At 39.4% G+C, this 17,503-nt stretch overlaps 1 protein-coding gene across 1 annotated transcript; it reads left to right on the top strand.

Annotated features, from left to right (window-relative positions):
• Positions 1 to 967: 967 nt before the first annotated feature.
• Positions 968 to 17,428, top strand: clnk (cytokine dependent hematopoietic cell linker; the record flags this gene model as incomplete). The annotated part of the gene is made up of 17 exons (XM_083914943.1): positions 968 to 1,087; positions 4,461 to 4,514; positions 9,567 to 9,720; positions 10,662 to 10,714; positions 10,807 to 10,843; positions 12,247 to 12,297; positions 12,384 to 12,418; positions 12,533 to 12,543; positions 12,633 to 12,716; positions 12,960 to 12,981; positions 13,322 to 13,346; positions 13,426 to 13,510; positions 13,594 to 13,610; positions 13,684 to 13,778; positions 16,859 to 16,936; positions 17,025 to 17,180; positions 17,276 to 17,428. The coding sequence occupies exons 2-17, from the start codon at positions 4,512 to 4,514 to the stop codon at positions 17,426 to 17,428; spliced, it is 1,059 nt and encodes a 352-aa protein (XP_083771069.1). The 5' UTR covers positions 968 to 1,087; positions 4,461 to 4,511.
• Positions 17,429 to 17,503: the final 75 nt, after the last annotated feature.

Raw genomic sequence — 17,503 nt, 5'->3', positions numbered from 1 at the left:
TCTATATATCTCTAACTAATGTCAGCGTGCCCTGTTCACGGGCCAATAAAGCCCAGCTGCATGGCCACTGTTGAAAGTATTCTCAGCATGATTCAGCAGATTGCCCTGCCTCATTTTAGCTGTTATATAACAACTATTAATAGTGCAAGTGTAATGCTTATTATTGTGTGAAGTTTGGTTTATGTATCTGCTGGTATTAATCCATGCTGATGTTGATGAAGTGATAAAGATTTGACCAAAACGCTTTTCTTTTCTTAATTAAGTGTTTAGGCTATAACTGGAAATATTACACTAAAGTGAAATGTCACTTTGAAAGGTTACTCTTGAATAAAATATTTTAATAAAATGCAGTTTGGGTTTCACCTTCGTGTTTGATATAAAAATGAAACCAGATGATCTGATAAAAAGAGTAAATGCCACCCTGCTTTCTTTTGCACCTGGCAGGGCGGATGTTGAAATGTCACCATGTTCCTGCTCAAATTAAGAGAAACACCTGCAGCAATGGCAGATTTATTTGACCTTGATTTACTGAACCAATGGCCTGGACCTGGTTTTCAGATATTGTCCTTGCACATTTATATTTTGCGATGCCGTTGCATGAATATAACCTCACACATTCAAGTTATTAACGCCTCGTGACAAAATCCAACACAGGAAACACTGAAGTTGAGGTTTTGATCCAACCCTTAATAACTATTCATATAAATATATATATTAGGTTGATGCAGAAATGTTTTCTAAAGAAATATTTAAAAAACTAAATATCACAAAGTTTGAAATTAGAGTACAGATGAAAAAGAAGAAGAAGAAGCCCTCCACATACAAACCTGTTACTGTCTAAAGCCACCGACAACCTCAGGTTATAGGCCAGTTATTCACCACACAGGAAGTCATTCTGGGTTACTGCAGTGGGCTGCTTAACTCCAACAGTCAGACTTGAAGACGCCCAGACGTTTTCTGTATGCCTGTGTGAGGAAAAATTGCAGACTATCTTTATTTCTGTAATGAAATACATTAAACAAAATAGGCAGGAATTGCTGGAAAACCACTGAGGCAGGCGTGCTTGTTGGGCAAGTCTTCAGAAAAGGTAAGCATCTGCTGAATTTGTGAGTAGAGAAGGAAAGCAGTAAAACGTTATAAAAATAAGTGGAAGGGAGAAAGTAGGTATAAAGGAAGAGACAACCTTTAAAATGTTCGTCTGGAGTTGAGAATCCTGCTTTCATTAGAATTCAGTCTTCAGCTGCTCTCGGATTTTAGATTTAATGTAACATATGAACTGCAATACATTACTGCTTTTAAATCAATATTTTCATTTCTTTAGTAAGTAGCAGTGTAATAACTGGGATTATGTAGTGCGAGCGGGTCATTATTGCGCATTAAACCGAGAAAGTGTGATGTAGGACCGTGACACGAAGCAGAGGAGTCTTGAATCCCCCTGAATTAATAATAATGACAAACATCTTCACAGCAATAATCAAATGTAGTGAAATACTGGATACATTACAGCCAATTAACTTGAAAATCATAATAAGAAACACATTAATTGTTGTTATTTTGCTGTTAGTAGAGCTAAAGAAGAAGAAATAAATATTTAGTGCCCCAAAACAAACTATCAGAGGACTAATTTAACACGCAAATATCTGTTGACACTGACGCAAATGTTTTCAACAAAAGAGGAAACATTTTATGATAAAGAATGTACAGCGTGTCCCGGTTTGATGCCTGCTGATATTGTTTCGCTCCTCAGACTGAGCTCTTTCTCGCTCTCTGCAGTTGATGCTTTCTCGAGGCCCATAGCAAAGCCAGGTCACAAATCCTTAAGTAGTCTGGCGGTTTGAGTTGCCACAAATCCTTTGCACCCAATTTCCATGGGGCAGAAGTTTATTTTTTCAGACTTGCTGCTCAACCTCAGATGCTGGCTTCAAGTATCTAATCTCCTTCCTTTTCTATACGTCTCATCCAACACCACTTCCCATGGCCCAGTAAGCTCTGCAAAGTAAACAGACGGCCCAGCTGAGTGCTGGACCACACTGACAAATCCAATACTGAGTGTGAGTCTACCTTTTGGGACTGCGAGTTTGTAGACTGTAATGTCTCCTGGCATTTTCCCAATCCCCGAACAATCCCTTAATGTCCACACTTCTATTTTGAGAAGGTTTACTTCCTGCTTCCTCTTTTGTTTGCCTTGACAGCCAAAAAGATTCAAAAGATAAAAACCTGTCAATCAACGAGTGATTGATTGGTCCGGACCCTGCGCGTCTCTCTTCCTGTTTTTGACTCTTGTCCTGGAAACATGATTTTAACATTGATAATATGTCTTAAAAAGCTCATGAATAGAGGATACGTGACAAAAAACCCACATATCAGTTTCAGCCCTTCTTTCAGTTCAAAACGTTGTCACTCATGACTTTGTGTTATCCTGACTGTCACTTTGTTTGCACTATCCAAAAATAAAACATATGGTAATACAGTGGATATTTCTGTGCTTTGTCACAACTTTGGAAGCTGCTTTTACAGTCTTGTAGACATCAAAGACATCATTCTGAAGGTTTCAGGGTATCATTTAAAAACATACAATACCAGTATCAATACCAATAACCCTAAAGTGATACTGATACCAATAGTTTACTTTTACTTTACTTTTTTCTTTACTTCCTTACTTACATTCGATACTCATCCTCCAGTTTAGTAAAATGCCACCACCACTCCTCCCAGTCCAAATATTTTTTTTACAATAAATTAGGAAAGTGTTCAGATGCACTCAACGTCAACACAACACAGGCAGTATGAGTTGTATCTGTTGCAGTAGTGGACCAATAACACATCACATTAAAATGAAGATGGCTTGTGGTGATTGGCTGTGAGCAAAACCATTCAAAATAGTCTTTTTTTCCCCCAGATCTGGGTACAAAGAGGGTTCAATGCAGGTATCATTTGACTGACTGGTAGTGGGTTATTTTGGTCGATACCATAAAGGTGTGTACTCTGATCCACCGCCCTATAGCTATACGATAAATGTCGTGGAGAGAAAGTAGTGAAACCAGTGCTGCTTCCCTTACTTACTGAAAGTAAAAGATGATCTCAAATGAATGTGTACACTTCAAATGAAGACCTGCAAGAAAGTGCAACATCTGATACTGTTGCTCTGTCTTACTAGCTTATTAATTATTATTTATGAAATCTAGTAGGTTATTCCTTCAAAAAACTCCTTCAGACTAATGATATATTTTTGTATTTTGAACTGAATTTCTTGTGGAGTATTGTGTGTGATATGCACAGCATCTTTTTTTTTGGTTTTTTACTTTTAGAGCGATTTTATCTCTTTACGAAGCAAAATAAATCATCTTAATTGGCTTTTGCTGAACAGCAGTGAATGTGATTGCAAGTGACAGCTAAGAGATAGTCATGCTCAGTAATTGCAGTAACACGTATCGCTCCAAACATTAGCTAACATAAACCTTAAGCTACTCTTCAAGTAAGGCTGAAGCTGCTCCACAGTCAATATCGTCTGGCTGCACCGTCTTATCACTCTAGGATATGGTAGAAGAAGAAAAACGCTCCGGCTTTGTTTATATTTAAATCAATCACAATTGTCTTGGGCAGACAGCGCCCTTGTCAAATAGATAGCGGACATCGTGGAAGGGGCGCCGGATGTCAGGCTTTATCCCAGCACTCATAGAGCCAGACTGTACTGGACTGAACAGTGATGTGTTGTATTTGTTTAAGAAACAAGCTTTTACTTTGAAAGAGGACCATTTTCTTTTGCAGCAGTTTATTCAAAGTCTCAATAATAAAAATGTAAAGAAACAGCAAATCCTAATATAGCTTGTGATGGTCTTCACCACTATAATTACTGTATATTCGTATTGTAATTATCATTTGATTTATATTGATTTCTTTAAAGGTTTACAGATGATTTTTTAAACTTTGTAATGCAAGTCTGTGATTATTACTGTGGTTAGTTTAATGAGCTCATTGTATCCAAAGTTATGAAAGCAAAGGCTTGATATGAGGTTAAATAATATTTTTTGCAGATAAATAAGGAACTTTTTTGTCATCATAGTGTTAACCTAAATTCAGATTTTACAGTGAAGCCTTACTTCATATTAAAACAGAGGCTTAGTGGGATGTTATATATCAAATTTGAAAAAATAAAATCACGTTTCCATGTTAAAGCAGCATCTTGTGTTAAAAATATTTTTTAAAAATCTGTCAATATTTTTTTTAAATATGTTCCACAATAAGTTCACAGTTTCTTTCCCTGAGGCTGTTAAAACTGTGACTTGGATCAATAAGTGAGAAAAGAGAGGGGCCACGAACAAACAGCTCTGTTTATTTATATAAAGACCTCGTTCTTCTGTGTGACTGTTATGGAGGAAAAGTCCAAGGACAAATTGTGTTGGAAGACCTCTTTTCTTTAGCGGAGCGCCAAACTAATGATGTTTTTATTTTTGTTTCAGCCCCTCGTTAGCTGCAGAGAGAGAGGGAACAGCCATGCGTCTGCTGTGATAATGGTGAGTTATGGTGCATCGGTTGCCCGATGTGAATATTCCCAGAGGGAAGCTTTGGGAGTTTGCAGCCCCCCTGTGTAATTACCTTTTAGCACAGAAACGAGGAAAGAGTGAGATGCTGCTCTGTCTTTGTTACTGCACCGCAGGAACAGCACAGCACAGAGCAGGATTAGGATTCACAACTCTTGTTCTTTGTTGCATTAATGCTCCGTTTGAAGTTAATTTATGAAATAATAATTTTCATATATCCATAAAATGAGGAAAAAACATGCATGTCTTTTAAAAGACAATTAGAGTAGTTGTTTTTCACTCCACATAAATGTCTTATCAAGGTTATGGGTGCTACGTGCATTTAGTTTGATAGCACTGAAGACGTTAATAAAAATGTGGCTTCCTGTCTGTCAAAGAATCGATTTCAAAACACTACTGTTCATTTATGAAGCACTGGATGGTTTAAGACTGAATTACATTATTCTACCACATTATGAATCATCCAGACCTCTCCGCTCACATGGGACAGATCTACTTTCTGTCCCCAGGGTCAGAACTAAACATGGAGAAGCAGCGTTCAGTTTTAATGCACCATATATCTGGAACAAATACAGCAACTCTCTTTTCATTTAAACCCAGACTGAGGACGTTCTGTTTGACACTGAAAGCAAATAATTATTAATTTCTTACACAGCACAGTAAATTTATTCCTTGAATTTCATACTTATTCTATTTTAGGTTGTTTCTATTTTACTGCTCTCTTGGCTCTTAATGACGTATTTTTTACTTAGTTGTATTCAAAGTCCTTTTATTTTTTTAACTCTTCTGTTGCTGAAAGGTGCGGAACATGCCTTACACTGTTTTGGGGAGCTCTGCAATCCCTTTCAGATGCTTTTGATGACACTTTCTTTCCACTTTTCGTTGGCTCATGATTCTTTTCAGAAATGCAGCACAGAGCAACGGCACAAAGTGTTTTCTTTGATCCCAACATCACATGAACTCCTTTTAGGTGATGCCCTTCACTCTCTCTGTCTTTAACAAGGATCATGCTAATAAGGAATTAAAATTTAAAGTCATAATGCAATAATTCTAGCAAGTCTTTACTGGATATAAAAAAAAGAAAGGTTCCCTAGCAGTACATGTCATCCATGATTGATTAGATCCCTGCAGCCATCTGAAGTCTGCAAGAGTGCCTGTTAAATCTGCAGCCTCTAAAGAAACAGTTGAGTAAGACTTTTTCAGCACAATGCGCAAAATGTGAGTACACAAAGGCCAGGGAATATTTTTTAAAATTTAAAAAAAGCTTCATGTTAGAAAGTAAGTAAGTAAAGTTTATTTAGTTTCTCTTTACAGAACAAAGTCACAAAGTGCTTAACAAGAGTAAAGCTGTTAAAAATAAGACATAAAAAAAAAGAAACAAGCAGTAGAAAAAATGACACACACAAAATGACAGATAAAGACAAAGCCAAGTGAGTCTGCGGCTGCTTTTTAAAGACCGTAGATCTAATGACTGTAAGAAGAGCCACAGTGTCGGAGCCGCCACTTCAAAGCCACAATCACCTTTTGGTTTTAATGGAGTCGGAGAAACAACCAGTAAGCACTGCCTTGTCAGGGGACCTCAGTCACCTTCTGGTGGTATATGAGCAGACAGGAGTGGCCATGACTGCAAGTTATTAAGTTGTATTTGCTGGAATTTAAACATTATAATATTATATTATAATAACGTTTTAATGGGCCTGTTTAATATACATTTTCAGCTATATAGGGAGAGTTATATTAGACAATGCAATTTGTATTAAAGTGTAATTCCGGCGTAAAATCATCTCATGGTCTTTTTCGACACTTGCATACATCAGATAAGTGATCCGGACAGTTTTTTCGTGTATAAACTTTTAACAGAGATATCCCAGAGAGTGTCTAACAGCCGGACACTGATTGGCTTGTTGCAGTACGGTGAAGGCATTAAAACAGCTTTTTTAACCACTAATACTGCTCAAAATAACACCAGACCTCTGCAGTAGTATGATAAGTATCCCTACACATAAAACTAAACACCAACAACGTAGTTAGCAAACCTAAAGTTTATTAAAAGAGTGTTTCAAAAGACTTACCTCCTGGCCCCGGTACCAGCTCCTCTCATAGTAAAGTCCATTCAAGTCAATTAGCAAATTTAGTCCAAGAGAAAGGAGCCCATTGATGATTTATTCCAGCAAAACACGTAAACTTTGTGGTTTGTGGTAGTTTTTTGAAAAAAAATTGATGTGAAAGGTTTGGAAAAGTCCCAGAGAGCAAATTTCCCCGCAGCACCAAAATGTCACGCAAGGGGGTGGGGGCGTGTATTGAAGGGGCTACAGGTAGAGATGCATCAGACATGGCATCAGTCTAGGTGTGCGGGCACTTTTTGGTGTGCCTGTGGGTACTGTGAGCCCACGGGCACCAAAGAAAAATGTTTATGCCGCCAACAGAGAGAGATTTTTCGCCAGTGCTGGGAATCATTGAATACCGCGACAGGCTGTGAGACTGCTATGGAAAAATGAATCATCAATGGGCTCCATCCTTTTGGATTGCATTTGGTAATCGACTTAAATGGACTTTACTACAAGAGAAGCTGGTACCGGGGCCAGTTGGTAAGTCTTTCAAATCACTCTTTAATAAACTCCAGGTTCACTACCTATATTGTTGGTGCTTCGTTTTCAGTGTTAGTCACGTCCGGCTGTTAGCGACTGTTTGCGACTCTGCAGGATATCTCCGTAAATAGTTAATACACGAAAAAAACTGTCTTGATGGCTTATTTGATGTATGGAAGTGTCGAAAAAGACCATGGGATGATTTTACGCTTATTATTACACTTTAAAGTCAGAATCGTAATGTAAATATGTTGACATTGTTTCTTCTAATGGGTAGCTTGAGCCAATCTTGCAATTTTATTACACAGATTTGTTGAATCCTGGATTCTGATGCCAGATTTCAGTCTATGGTCTGTTATTTCTGAATAATAGGCCGCTTCTCTGTATAAAAGACCGTTGCTATGGTTGCAGTTCTGATCTGGAGGACCTTGTCCATCAATCTGCGTAAAGAAGCTTGGTAAATTTAACGTCAGCTGATAAAAAAGAAAGACGTTAAAATCAATATTTTGTGTCAAATTATTGATTTCGTTAGAAAGTATCAGTGTAATAAGCAGGGTAATGTGCAGTGAGCGGGTCATTATTGCGAATAATGACCCGCTCACTCTACATAATCCCTCACATAAGTGCTTTATTTAGACGCGCTTTATTCACGATTCAAATTTATAACAAACTTTCAGAATTAACTATCAATGTTCATCATTTTGCATGAAAATAAAAGAATCCTGAGCGACCAAAGAGAAACATGTCCTGCCTTAGGTGACATATTCATGTTGACACTGCACCTGCAGGACAAATTTCCTCTCGGGGAAAAAGCCAATCTGTGGACTCCCTTCTTCATTACAAAAGAACCTGTTTTGATGTGAAGTGCGATGCTTTTAAATTGAATGAGAGAAGCTGGTTTGTTTGGCCATGACTGATGCACCCACTGATAATAAATTAATCCTGATTTCATAGCTTCGCCAACGCTGGCTGTACAAAAATACACAGTCACAACGCACTTTGCTTCACTCATGTGCGATTAATTAACAGGAATAGGTGTTTACTATTTAACACTTCAACACTGTGTCACAGACTGTCACTTTCTTCTGTGACTGGCTATAAATGTGTGCGTGTTAGTAATTGCATGACTGTACAGAGCAAAGCTTTAAAGGAGGAAATTTTTCTGAGACAAGCAGTGGGTTATGTTGCAACACCTCATTATAACTTCCCGTGCTTATCAGTGTCAGTGTATACGTGTAGAGGATCCAACACTAGCTGTCTATTCAAAATAAATGACTCTATACGTGTGCGTAATGAGCAAGAAGCAGTAATTACAGGTTAACTGCTTTCACTGTTTTTAAGGCAGATTAGTAGGCTACATTTTATTCCTGTAAGTAAATTAATGCAATTGAGATTCTCATCAAAAGCAGTCTGCTCGTCTTAAGTCTTAGTGACACACAAAATTTCTAAGAGCTCTGTGTTAAAGGATAAAGATTCAGTTTGCCTGTTGTACACTCGATCTGTTTTCTCATATGAATTCCGGACAATGTCTGGAGAATCAGGTGAGTTTCCCTTTCTCACATGTAACACACAACAGGAGACGGTCTGTGTCAGACGTTCTCACATGTGGCGTATTTGCACGCGAGCAGTCGTCCTGCTTCCCAGTGTTGCACACTTTTCACCTCAATGACCAATGACAGACTGAGAAAACAGGCTACACCCCTACCGCAATGTCTGCACATGAGTGGACAAACGTGTCACTCGTGGGCTGCCTCCTCACGGATTTCAGACCATCGTGGCGGCTTGTTTGAAACTATTTGTAATTATGAAAATGGTTCATCCGAATGTGTTTCTGAAAACATTTTAACAGTTAAAAAGATCTTCGGGAGTTTCGTGAGGCGGCGAGTCTCACTGGATGCCCGTGATTTGCATAAAGTAGCCTACACTTCAACTTTCTTGAAATAAGGAGCGCGGAACTCGCCGCCACGCTACCACAGTGCATTACACGGTGGCTCAAATAGACAACGAATGGGAAGTGGGGAAATGCTGGACCCTGTAGAAATCGTTGTGTCTAAATGGTAACTCATGATTTGCGAAAATCTCTTGAGATGGTTACGATTCGGCATTGACCTTAATGGTTAAGGTTAGATGGTTGGGGTTAGGCATCTAGAGCCTGGGAAGAGCGTGCAGGAGGCAGGACATGATTATTTTCTTCTGGTTTGGCTTGAGCCGCATTATAGAAACGTCATCAACACACCCGCTCACTCACTGTGAATTCTCAGCACAGGGAGCTGCTCTTTTCACACATGGCCTCAGCCAGACTTTACACAAGCTTTGTATTAGGGAGCTGGCAGGGTAAATTTTTTTGCGATCTCACATGCGACTTGGGTAATGTTTAAATAATTTCAGGTTTGCGTGTGTCTCCAATTTGAAGAAACTGCCATTTTTTTCTCCATAGGATCAAAACAGGACATGCAGGAACAGAAATCAAAGATATGGTGACGATAACATTGTCATGGAGCCCGAGTACGAAGTGGTGGATGACCAGGAGGAAGTGCTACGTGTGCGCATATTACCTGCAAGGCCCATAAATGATGAGAGGGAGTATGCAGGTAGAGAGAAGAAAAATCTGACTTTTCATTCACATTCCCTGCTGTTATGTGTTCTTTTCAGTCCTGGTTTATAGTTTCCATAGATTTTAGCATGGGTTTAGTTTCATATAGTCCTGTAGTCTTTTGTAGTTAAAGTTTGGTTACCTTGGTTACGGTGAAGCTGAGCGAACAACAGTAAACTGGTCTGCGGGAGAATCTGACCTTATTTGTCGACACCTCGCCTCACTCTCATTATTCCTGCTTTCCTTACATGTATTTTAAATATAGCACATATGAATTCAGAAATAGTTCATAAAAAGTTAAAAATAAAACTACGTGTGAGTGAGTTTCACTTCACAGAAAAACTCTGGTGAACATAATTAGAAAGAAGCTGAACAAAATGCAGGCGAAGATAACAGCTCCACCGCAAACTGTGGCGAGAATGAAAGGAGAAGGAAAGAGAGAGAGAGAGAGAGAGAGAGAGAGAGAGAGAGAGAGAGAGAGAGAGAGAGAGAGAGAGAGAGAGAGAGAGAGAGAGAGAGAGAGAGATCATGCTGAGTGAGCATGATCTGCCAGTGGGTCTCCAGGGCCATCTGTTGGCTGAGTCAGACTGAGGGAGATTACAATTATCCAGGAGCCAAAGGGGGGGGAGAGGGAAGCATGCAGTGTGAATAGACTCCCTTTACTCTCCTGCATGGATGTAGCCCACAGCCAGGGGCCTCACAGCTGCACGTCTACAACTTCATACTGAATGTGGCTTTTAAATTTGTTCACACTTGGAGTGTTCTCGCTCTGTAATCAATACAGTCTGCTGCTGCGTCTGCTGCAGTAGCGTACTGCTGGGACTGGCAACGACTGAGTAACAACGAAACAAACTCATGGACTGTTTAAACTGTTAACTAACACTTGAACTACTGAAACTACTCGCATTACTTATAATCACAACTTATTTTGCTTTCAAGACAGGGATCTTCCAAGGTCATCATCGGCTCAGAGCCTTTCGTCACTCTGCACTGTGAGCTTTCTATTTTCTTTACATTAACGCTCCAGTTCAGCTATGCTGCTGAAAATGTCTGCTTATACTTAATGTGCTCTCCACTTCATCAGGTCAATACCCCCCCAAGAGAAACCCCCCTTACTTCAGGTAAAGTGACAAAACTCTCCATCATCTGAATTTTGAATATCGTAGAAAAGACAATCTGAGGATGTCTTCCTTGGCCTGGTAACAATAACTTATGGCAGCTAATATCACAACTCATGTAATATTAAATGACGTATTGTGCTCATTCTCAGGCTCATACTTGTATTTTGGGTTTCTACTTTAACATGTTTACATGCCTTAATGTTTAATAAACACATTCATTATCTCACACTGTCTGTCTACATAAAACTGTATTCACCCTCCGTCTGAAACTATCTCCTGAAGCTCCCATCTCAAAAGGCGCAGTCGACTCTGATTGGTCAGCATTTCTGGGTCTTCTGCATCTTCGTTTTCATACAGAATTCAGACATCTCATTTTAAGGTTTAAAGGTTAAACAGTTCCTGAATAAAGGCTGTGTGCACTTATTTGTGGATCGAGTGTTTTGATATATATATATATATAGAACCTTGACCTGCATTAAAATAAAATAAAAACATCTAACTTTTTACAAAATGAGACCTTTAACATTAAATTAAACACCTCTGGAATGTGTAACAGCTAAATATATATGGGGGAGCAGCATATGTAGGCGGGGCGCAGCAGGGTTTTTCACCTGCTACACAGACTCTGTCAGCTTGATTACGTCAGGTTTGGAAGCTCTGCTGCTTCACATTATCTTCATTTTTCAACAGATTGTACTTTTTGTTTTTTTTATACAGGTCTAAGCTGTTTTTATCTGTTGCTGTGACGTAGCCTTGCGTAGAGAAAAGACTAGAATTATTGAATGCCTCTGCTAACTAGTATACTTACATGCACACTGTCAAGAGGTATGGATATACTTTTGGATATAAAATGTCATCACTTCATCATTTCATCCTGTTAGACATTTTGTATGAAATGTCATCATAATAAACGTAGGAATTGAGTTATGGACAAAAATGTGTTCTGTGAGGTCACAGTGACCTTTGACCTCCTGAATCTAATCAGTTCATCCTTCAGTCCAAGTGGACATTTGTGCCAAAATCTGAAGAAAGTCCCCCCAGGGGTTCCTGCTCATGCATTCACAGCACATTTACTGCATGGTTCAGTCTTTTCAACCTTCGTAGGCAGTTAAGTTAGCAGTTATTTGTCTCAGTTCACTTTTTGAAATGACATGTAATGCTCACATTTAAACAGTGTTTCAGCGCCTGCCGTCGATCGCTTTAGGAGAATGTAACAGTACAGCTTGTGGCTTTCAAGTCAGTTGTGGCATTGCATGTTCCAGTTTAAAGTAAGCCTTGTACTGTAGTTCACTAAAAAGTGTTAAAGTTCCCTCAGACATTGAAAACCAGAACATCAAGCTACTTCAGTAAATGTACACTATACATAATTACTGGCAATTTGTTTGTTTGTTTTTTAAACACAGGACCTGCTATAAATAGAGACCTGAAGCCAGGCAGACGAAAGACCAGATTAGGTACAAAAACTAATTTTCTATTTACTTTACTTTTACCACCCTGTGACCTCAGAAACATCCCACATATTCACATGTTGCTCTTACAGATAAGAGGTCTACACCTGTGCTTCCAGGAGACCAGGTAATATACATAGATTGTGTGTATGTATATGACTATATGGACTGTTTTTGTGTCAATAATTATGTTGATTCAACTCATAAAATAGATAACTTTTCTCTCTTTCTAATATCACAGCGCTTACAAAGGTAATTTGCTCCACTACTATTCAAGTTATTCATTGTTGTGTTTAAATGAGTTATGAATGCACTCACAGCTGAAGTTTGTGTACTTCCAGGCGTTTTCCATCACCTCCGGTGTTGACCTCAGAGTTTGTGAATCCAATGCCTGGGCTGAGTTTGTGGGAACCCTGCAGGAGAGAGTGAGTTCCCACTGTAGCAGGACAGGAAGCAAGTAGACGGATTATCATTGTGTTTTTTTTTGCTGTAGCTGACTTTGACCTGATGTGACCCTGGTGCTTGTGTGTGTTTGTGTGTGTGTGTGTGTGTGTGGGGCAGTGACGCCATCTGCTGGTTACAAAAATACTTACAGGAAAGGCTTGATGCTTTCTTTGATGAAGCTTATTGTGATGTTTTGTTTAATAATGCCCCTTTTTTAATTTCAGTGGACAAAAAACAACTATAAAAGTAAGTAGTCAAACATGCAGCATTATTATCATAGTCAAGAATTTAGGTTTCAGATTTTCGTTTCATTTTATTGTTGACCGGGCCTCTCACTTCTGTATGTGCTACTTTATCTATTTCATTAATGTTTAATTCCCTGCATTCTGTCTTGTAGTAGTGTCTACTCCTGAAATTATGTAGTTATCCATTTGCTGCCAATCCTTTATTTAATGGGAGACACTCCTGGCGCTTTCAGCCATGCTCTTTTCATTATACTTTTGTGAATTATATTTTATTCTGCACAATTAAACGTGTAACCTGACTAGAAAGGACTCCTTTACTGTCTTCTTATTACTTCTAATAGGCAGAATTCAGTCCAAATACCAAAGGTAAGAGCTAAATAACCGAATGTAACAATTTTGGTGATGAATCATCTTCTCTGTTTTAATTATGTTGAATGTGTTTTAGGTGTACAGAGCGCTGAAAGTGTTTCATTCTTTCATACCAATCAAAGACATTCTCTGGATTTGGAAACTCATGATATAGAAACAAGGTGCGACTTTCATTTCTCAGGCCTTTCAGGACAAGTACGTCACGTTATGTCTTGTTTGATTCACTCTTTCTTCCTTTATTTAGGTCACAACAAAATCTAGGTAAGTAATGTTAGATCATCAGTATCATATACATTTATTAATGAAATAAGTCAACATTAACGTCTACTTAAAGAAAGGGTGCCATCAAAACGTCATCACCATGAGTGGCCTCAAACTAAAGAAGACTTTGACCAACATGACTTTGTTCCAATGGAAAAGCCTCAACAGGTATACTCGCAGCTAGTTTATAAAGTTGAGAAATAGTCTATCCGGTCTTTCAGTTGTGATGTAAAGCCCATTCTAAGTACTATTTCTGGGTCCAAGCCTTGTATCTCTACAATACCACATTCCCGTGTTCCCCATTGTTTGAACAGTTTTGAGTTTAAAAGTGAGCCATTTTACTGCTTTCCTATCAATGAAAAGGTGTCTCACTGATGAAAGAAGGGATCGTAAAAGGTTCACATGTTCAACCGTTGTTGTTTGATTTGTCTGACAGGGTGTTTGGACCTAGAAATAGTATTTTGAAAGGGTGTTACATCAGATCAGATCGGAGTAAAGTCATTATCTAATGAACACTGTAATATTCAGTGATTGAAGTACATTTACTCAAGTTAAAGGGATAGTACTGATTTTTTTAAAGTGGGATTGTATGAGGTACTTATTCATAATCAGTGTGATACCTAGAGTAGATGGCGGATGGCATGCCCCCAGTTTGGAGAAGCAGACAGGAGAACCGACACAGAAGCTTCTACGGATGTTGGCAGCAGCTAAATGTATTTTTGTCATGGCTGAAGCAGGCAGGTGGGCCCAAATGCAGAGACAGCAGGCAGGATACAAGGACTAAAGAAGGCTGGTAATATACAAGCAGAAATCGGGGAACAAGTGTTTGAACACCGGGAAAATAGAGGATAACCTGACAAGAAACAAACGGGGATATAGACAGAGAACAAATCAAAAGAACAAGACACAGCTGGAGTGGGCAGGTAACTACAAGAGAGAAACACAAATTGGGTAACGAGACAATTAGGACTGGCAAAACAAGGCCCGCAAGGCATGCTTGGCAACAGGAACACAGACAGGAAGTAAAACAAGACATGGCACAAGAGGAGAGAAATTTCAAAGCTAAAACAGGAAACAAACTCAAGACCATAACAATTTAAGCCACGTAAATACACGAATAAAAACAAAGTAAAAACACAATAAATCAGTGTCAGTTTAAGTACACACACTATTTAGAATATTTTTTCACTGCTTTACCTTGCTGTCTGACAGCCCTGTTTAAGTTTACGTGAGAAGAATGGAAGCCGTTCCACGCTCTCGTCAAAGCCACCAGACTCCCGTTGATCAAAACTCATCAAGGAGGTGCTGGTCTACCGGTGCTTGTTGCCTGTTATTGTGTGACTTTGGTGTTTTAAATGACACATGACCTGCAAATCCAGTGTTCCACAAAGTAAAATTACTGATTCTGGTGGCTTCAATACCGGCTTCACTTCCCTGCATTGTAAACTTAAACAGGACTGTCTGATAGCTAGGCAAAGCAGTGAAAATATTCTAAATATAGTTTACACATAAGATTTTTTTTAGGTGGGCCTTCTTTAGCTGGCTGCAGCCCCCCTCCATAGAAATGTATTAGCTTCGGTGTTGATACTCCTGTCTGCAGCAACAGGAAGCATGCCAACCGCCATCTTCTGTAGGTAATACTCTGATGGACTATAAACAACACCAAAATCAAGAACAATTTTGAGGTAGGCCTGTGAATGTTCTCATTTGTCCAGGTCGTCGTTATCCCCAAAGCAATTTCAGTCAAAAGCAACTGGTCTTGGTTGTTTATCTTGGAAGACGTTTCACCTCTCATCCAAGAGGCTTCATCAGTTCATCTACGCATCTGACCAGGCTGGGATTGGTCAAGGCCGATGATGTCACTGTAACCCATTGTGCTCAACACTGAGCTGATAACGTGCCCACCAGCTCACAGGCCCAAGGGGAAGAACGCAAGCACCTGAGAGGCACCCTCACAACTTGTGGTTTCCCCAGCTGGACCTTAGTGAAAACGGCAGCTGCCTCCAGAAAGAAAACCAAAGAGGTTGAGAAAGAAAAACAAAACTAGAAACCACATGGTAATCCCTTAGTGGCTAGGGTATCAGAGAAACTCAGGAGGATCTTCAACAAACACTGCATCCCTGTGTATTTCAAACCCGGTAGCACACTCAGACAGAGACTAGTAAATCCCAAGGACAGAACACCACACACCCACAAAAGCAACCTGGTTCATGCTGTCCAATGCAACAAGGAATGCAAAGATCTCTACACCGGAGAAACAAAACAACCACTACATAAACAAATGGCCCAACACAGGAGAGCTAACTCCTCGGGCATGGACTCTGCTGTCCACTTACATCTCAAGGAGAAAGCCCACTCCTTTGATGACAACAATGTCCACATCCTTGACAAAGAGAACAGATGGTTAGAAAGAGGAGTAAAAGAAGCCATCTATGTAAAAGTAGAGAAACCACAGCTAAACAGAGGAGGAGGTCTGAGACACCTCTTATCTCCAATTTACAATGCAGCCCTTTCAACCCTTCATTCAACAATCTAACCTCAAAGAACAACTCTTCACAAATTACCTCCTGTGACTCCAACGACTGTCGTTAAGACTCAACAGAGCACTAACAAGTCCAAACCTACTTCCCACTAACAACTACCACTCTAACAACGGTCTTTGGCTCTTGGAGCACAATGGGTTCCAGTGACATCATCGGCCTTGTGAGAGGTTAAATACCTGGATCTCCACACCAGTTAGTTGGACCAGTCCCAGCCTGGTCAGATGCGTACATGAACCAATGAAGCTTCTTGAATGAGAAGTGAAATGTTTTACAAAACAAACAAGCGAGTCCAGTTGCTTTTGACTTTCTTTCTTTGGGGATATTTTTGAGGTACTTGAGTATTTCCATTTTATGCTATTTCACACTTCTACTCCACCTCACTTGGGTGACAGGTAAAGTCACTTATCCCTTTAAAGATTTGGATTAATAATACAAAATATGAATCAAGTAGTAAATGATAATGTATTATTATAGTTTAATGCTACACTGCAGTATGTAAGTGATGAACACATTAATGCATCACTTATTATATAATATATATGATTCTGAAAGGTGCAGTGCTGCATAACAAGTACTTTTACTTTTGACACTTTCGGTATTTTGATGCTAATACTTTTTGTATGACTGGCAAGATATTGAATGCAGGAAGTATTTACGCTGTATTGCTACTTGTAAGTAAAAGATCTGAGTATGTCTTCACTGCAGACATCCTGTGAGGATAACTGGTACGTTGGGGCTTGTACTCGAGCAGATGCCGAGCACGCCTTACACCTGGTGAACAAGGTACTGCGTCTCCTGTAATTTAAAAATGAATTTAATCTGAATCCTTCTGAAGCTAAACTTCTTTTGTCACTCACATTAACTACATAAGGACGGGGCATTTTTGGTACGAGACTGCTCCATCAACACCAACAGCGAGCCCTTGGTGTTGGCTGTATATCACGAGAAGAAGGTTTACAATGTAAAGATCCGGTTCATCGAGAGCACCGGCAAGTTCGCTCTGGGAACAGGCCAACGATCAAATGATGTGAGTGGACAAATCACTAAAAAAACAAACAAACATAGTTCAACAAGGGTGCTCCTCATTATATTTACTGAAGCTCGCATCTTATTTCTCCTCAGATGTTTGACTCCGTGGCAGAAATCATCAAGTTTCACTCCATATTCCCAATAATACTCATCAGCTGGAGAAATATGCCAGGAAGCAAATGTCCAGAAAACTGTGTGCTGACGTGTCCGGTAACGAAAAGGGATGTTGACCACCTGCTGCAATAACACAAGGACCGTTACAGCAAACACCATCTGTTCAGTCACATCTGTGTGTGACCCAAAATATCCACTTATGTGCAG

The sequence above is a fragment of the Echiichthys vipera genome, assembly GCF_963691815.1.
Source record: "Echiichthys vipera genome assembly, chromosome: 6".
Taxonomy (NCBI): Eukaryota; Metazoa; Chordata; class Actinopteri; order Perciformes; family Trachinidae; genus Echiichthys; species Echiichthys vipera.
The sequence above is the reverse complement of the archived record's forward strand: the minus strand, read 5'-3'. Positions and strand labels throughout refer to the sequence as shown.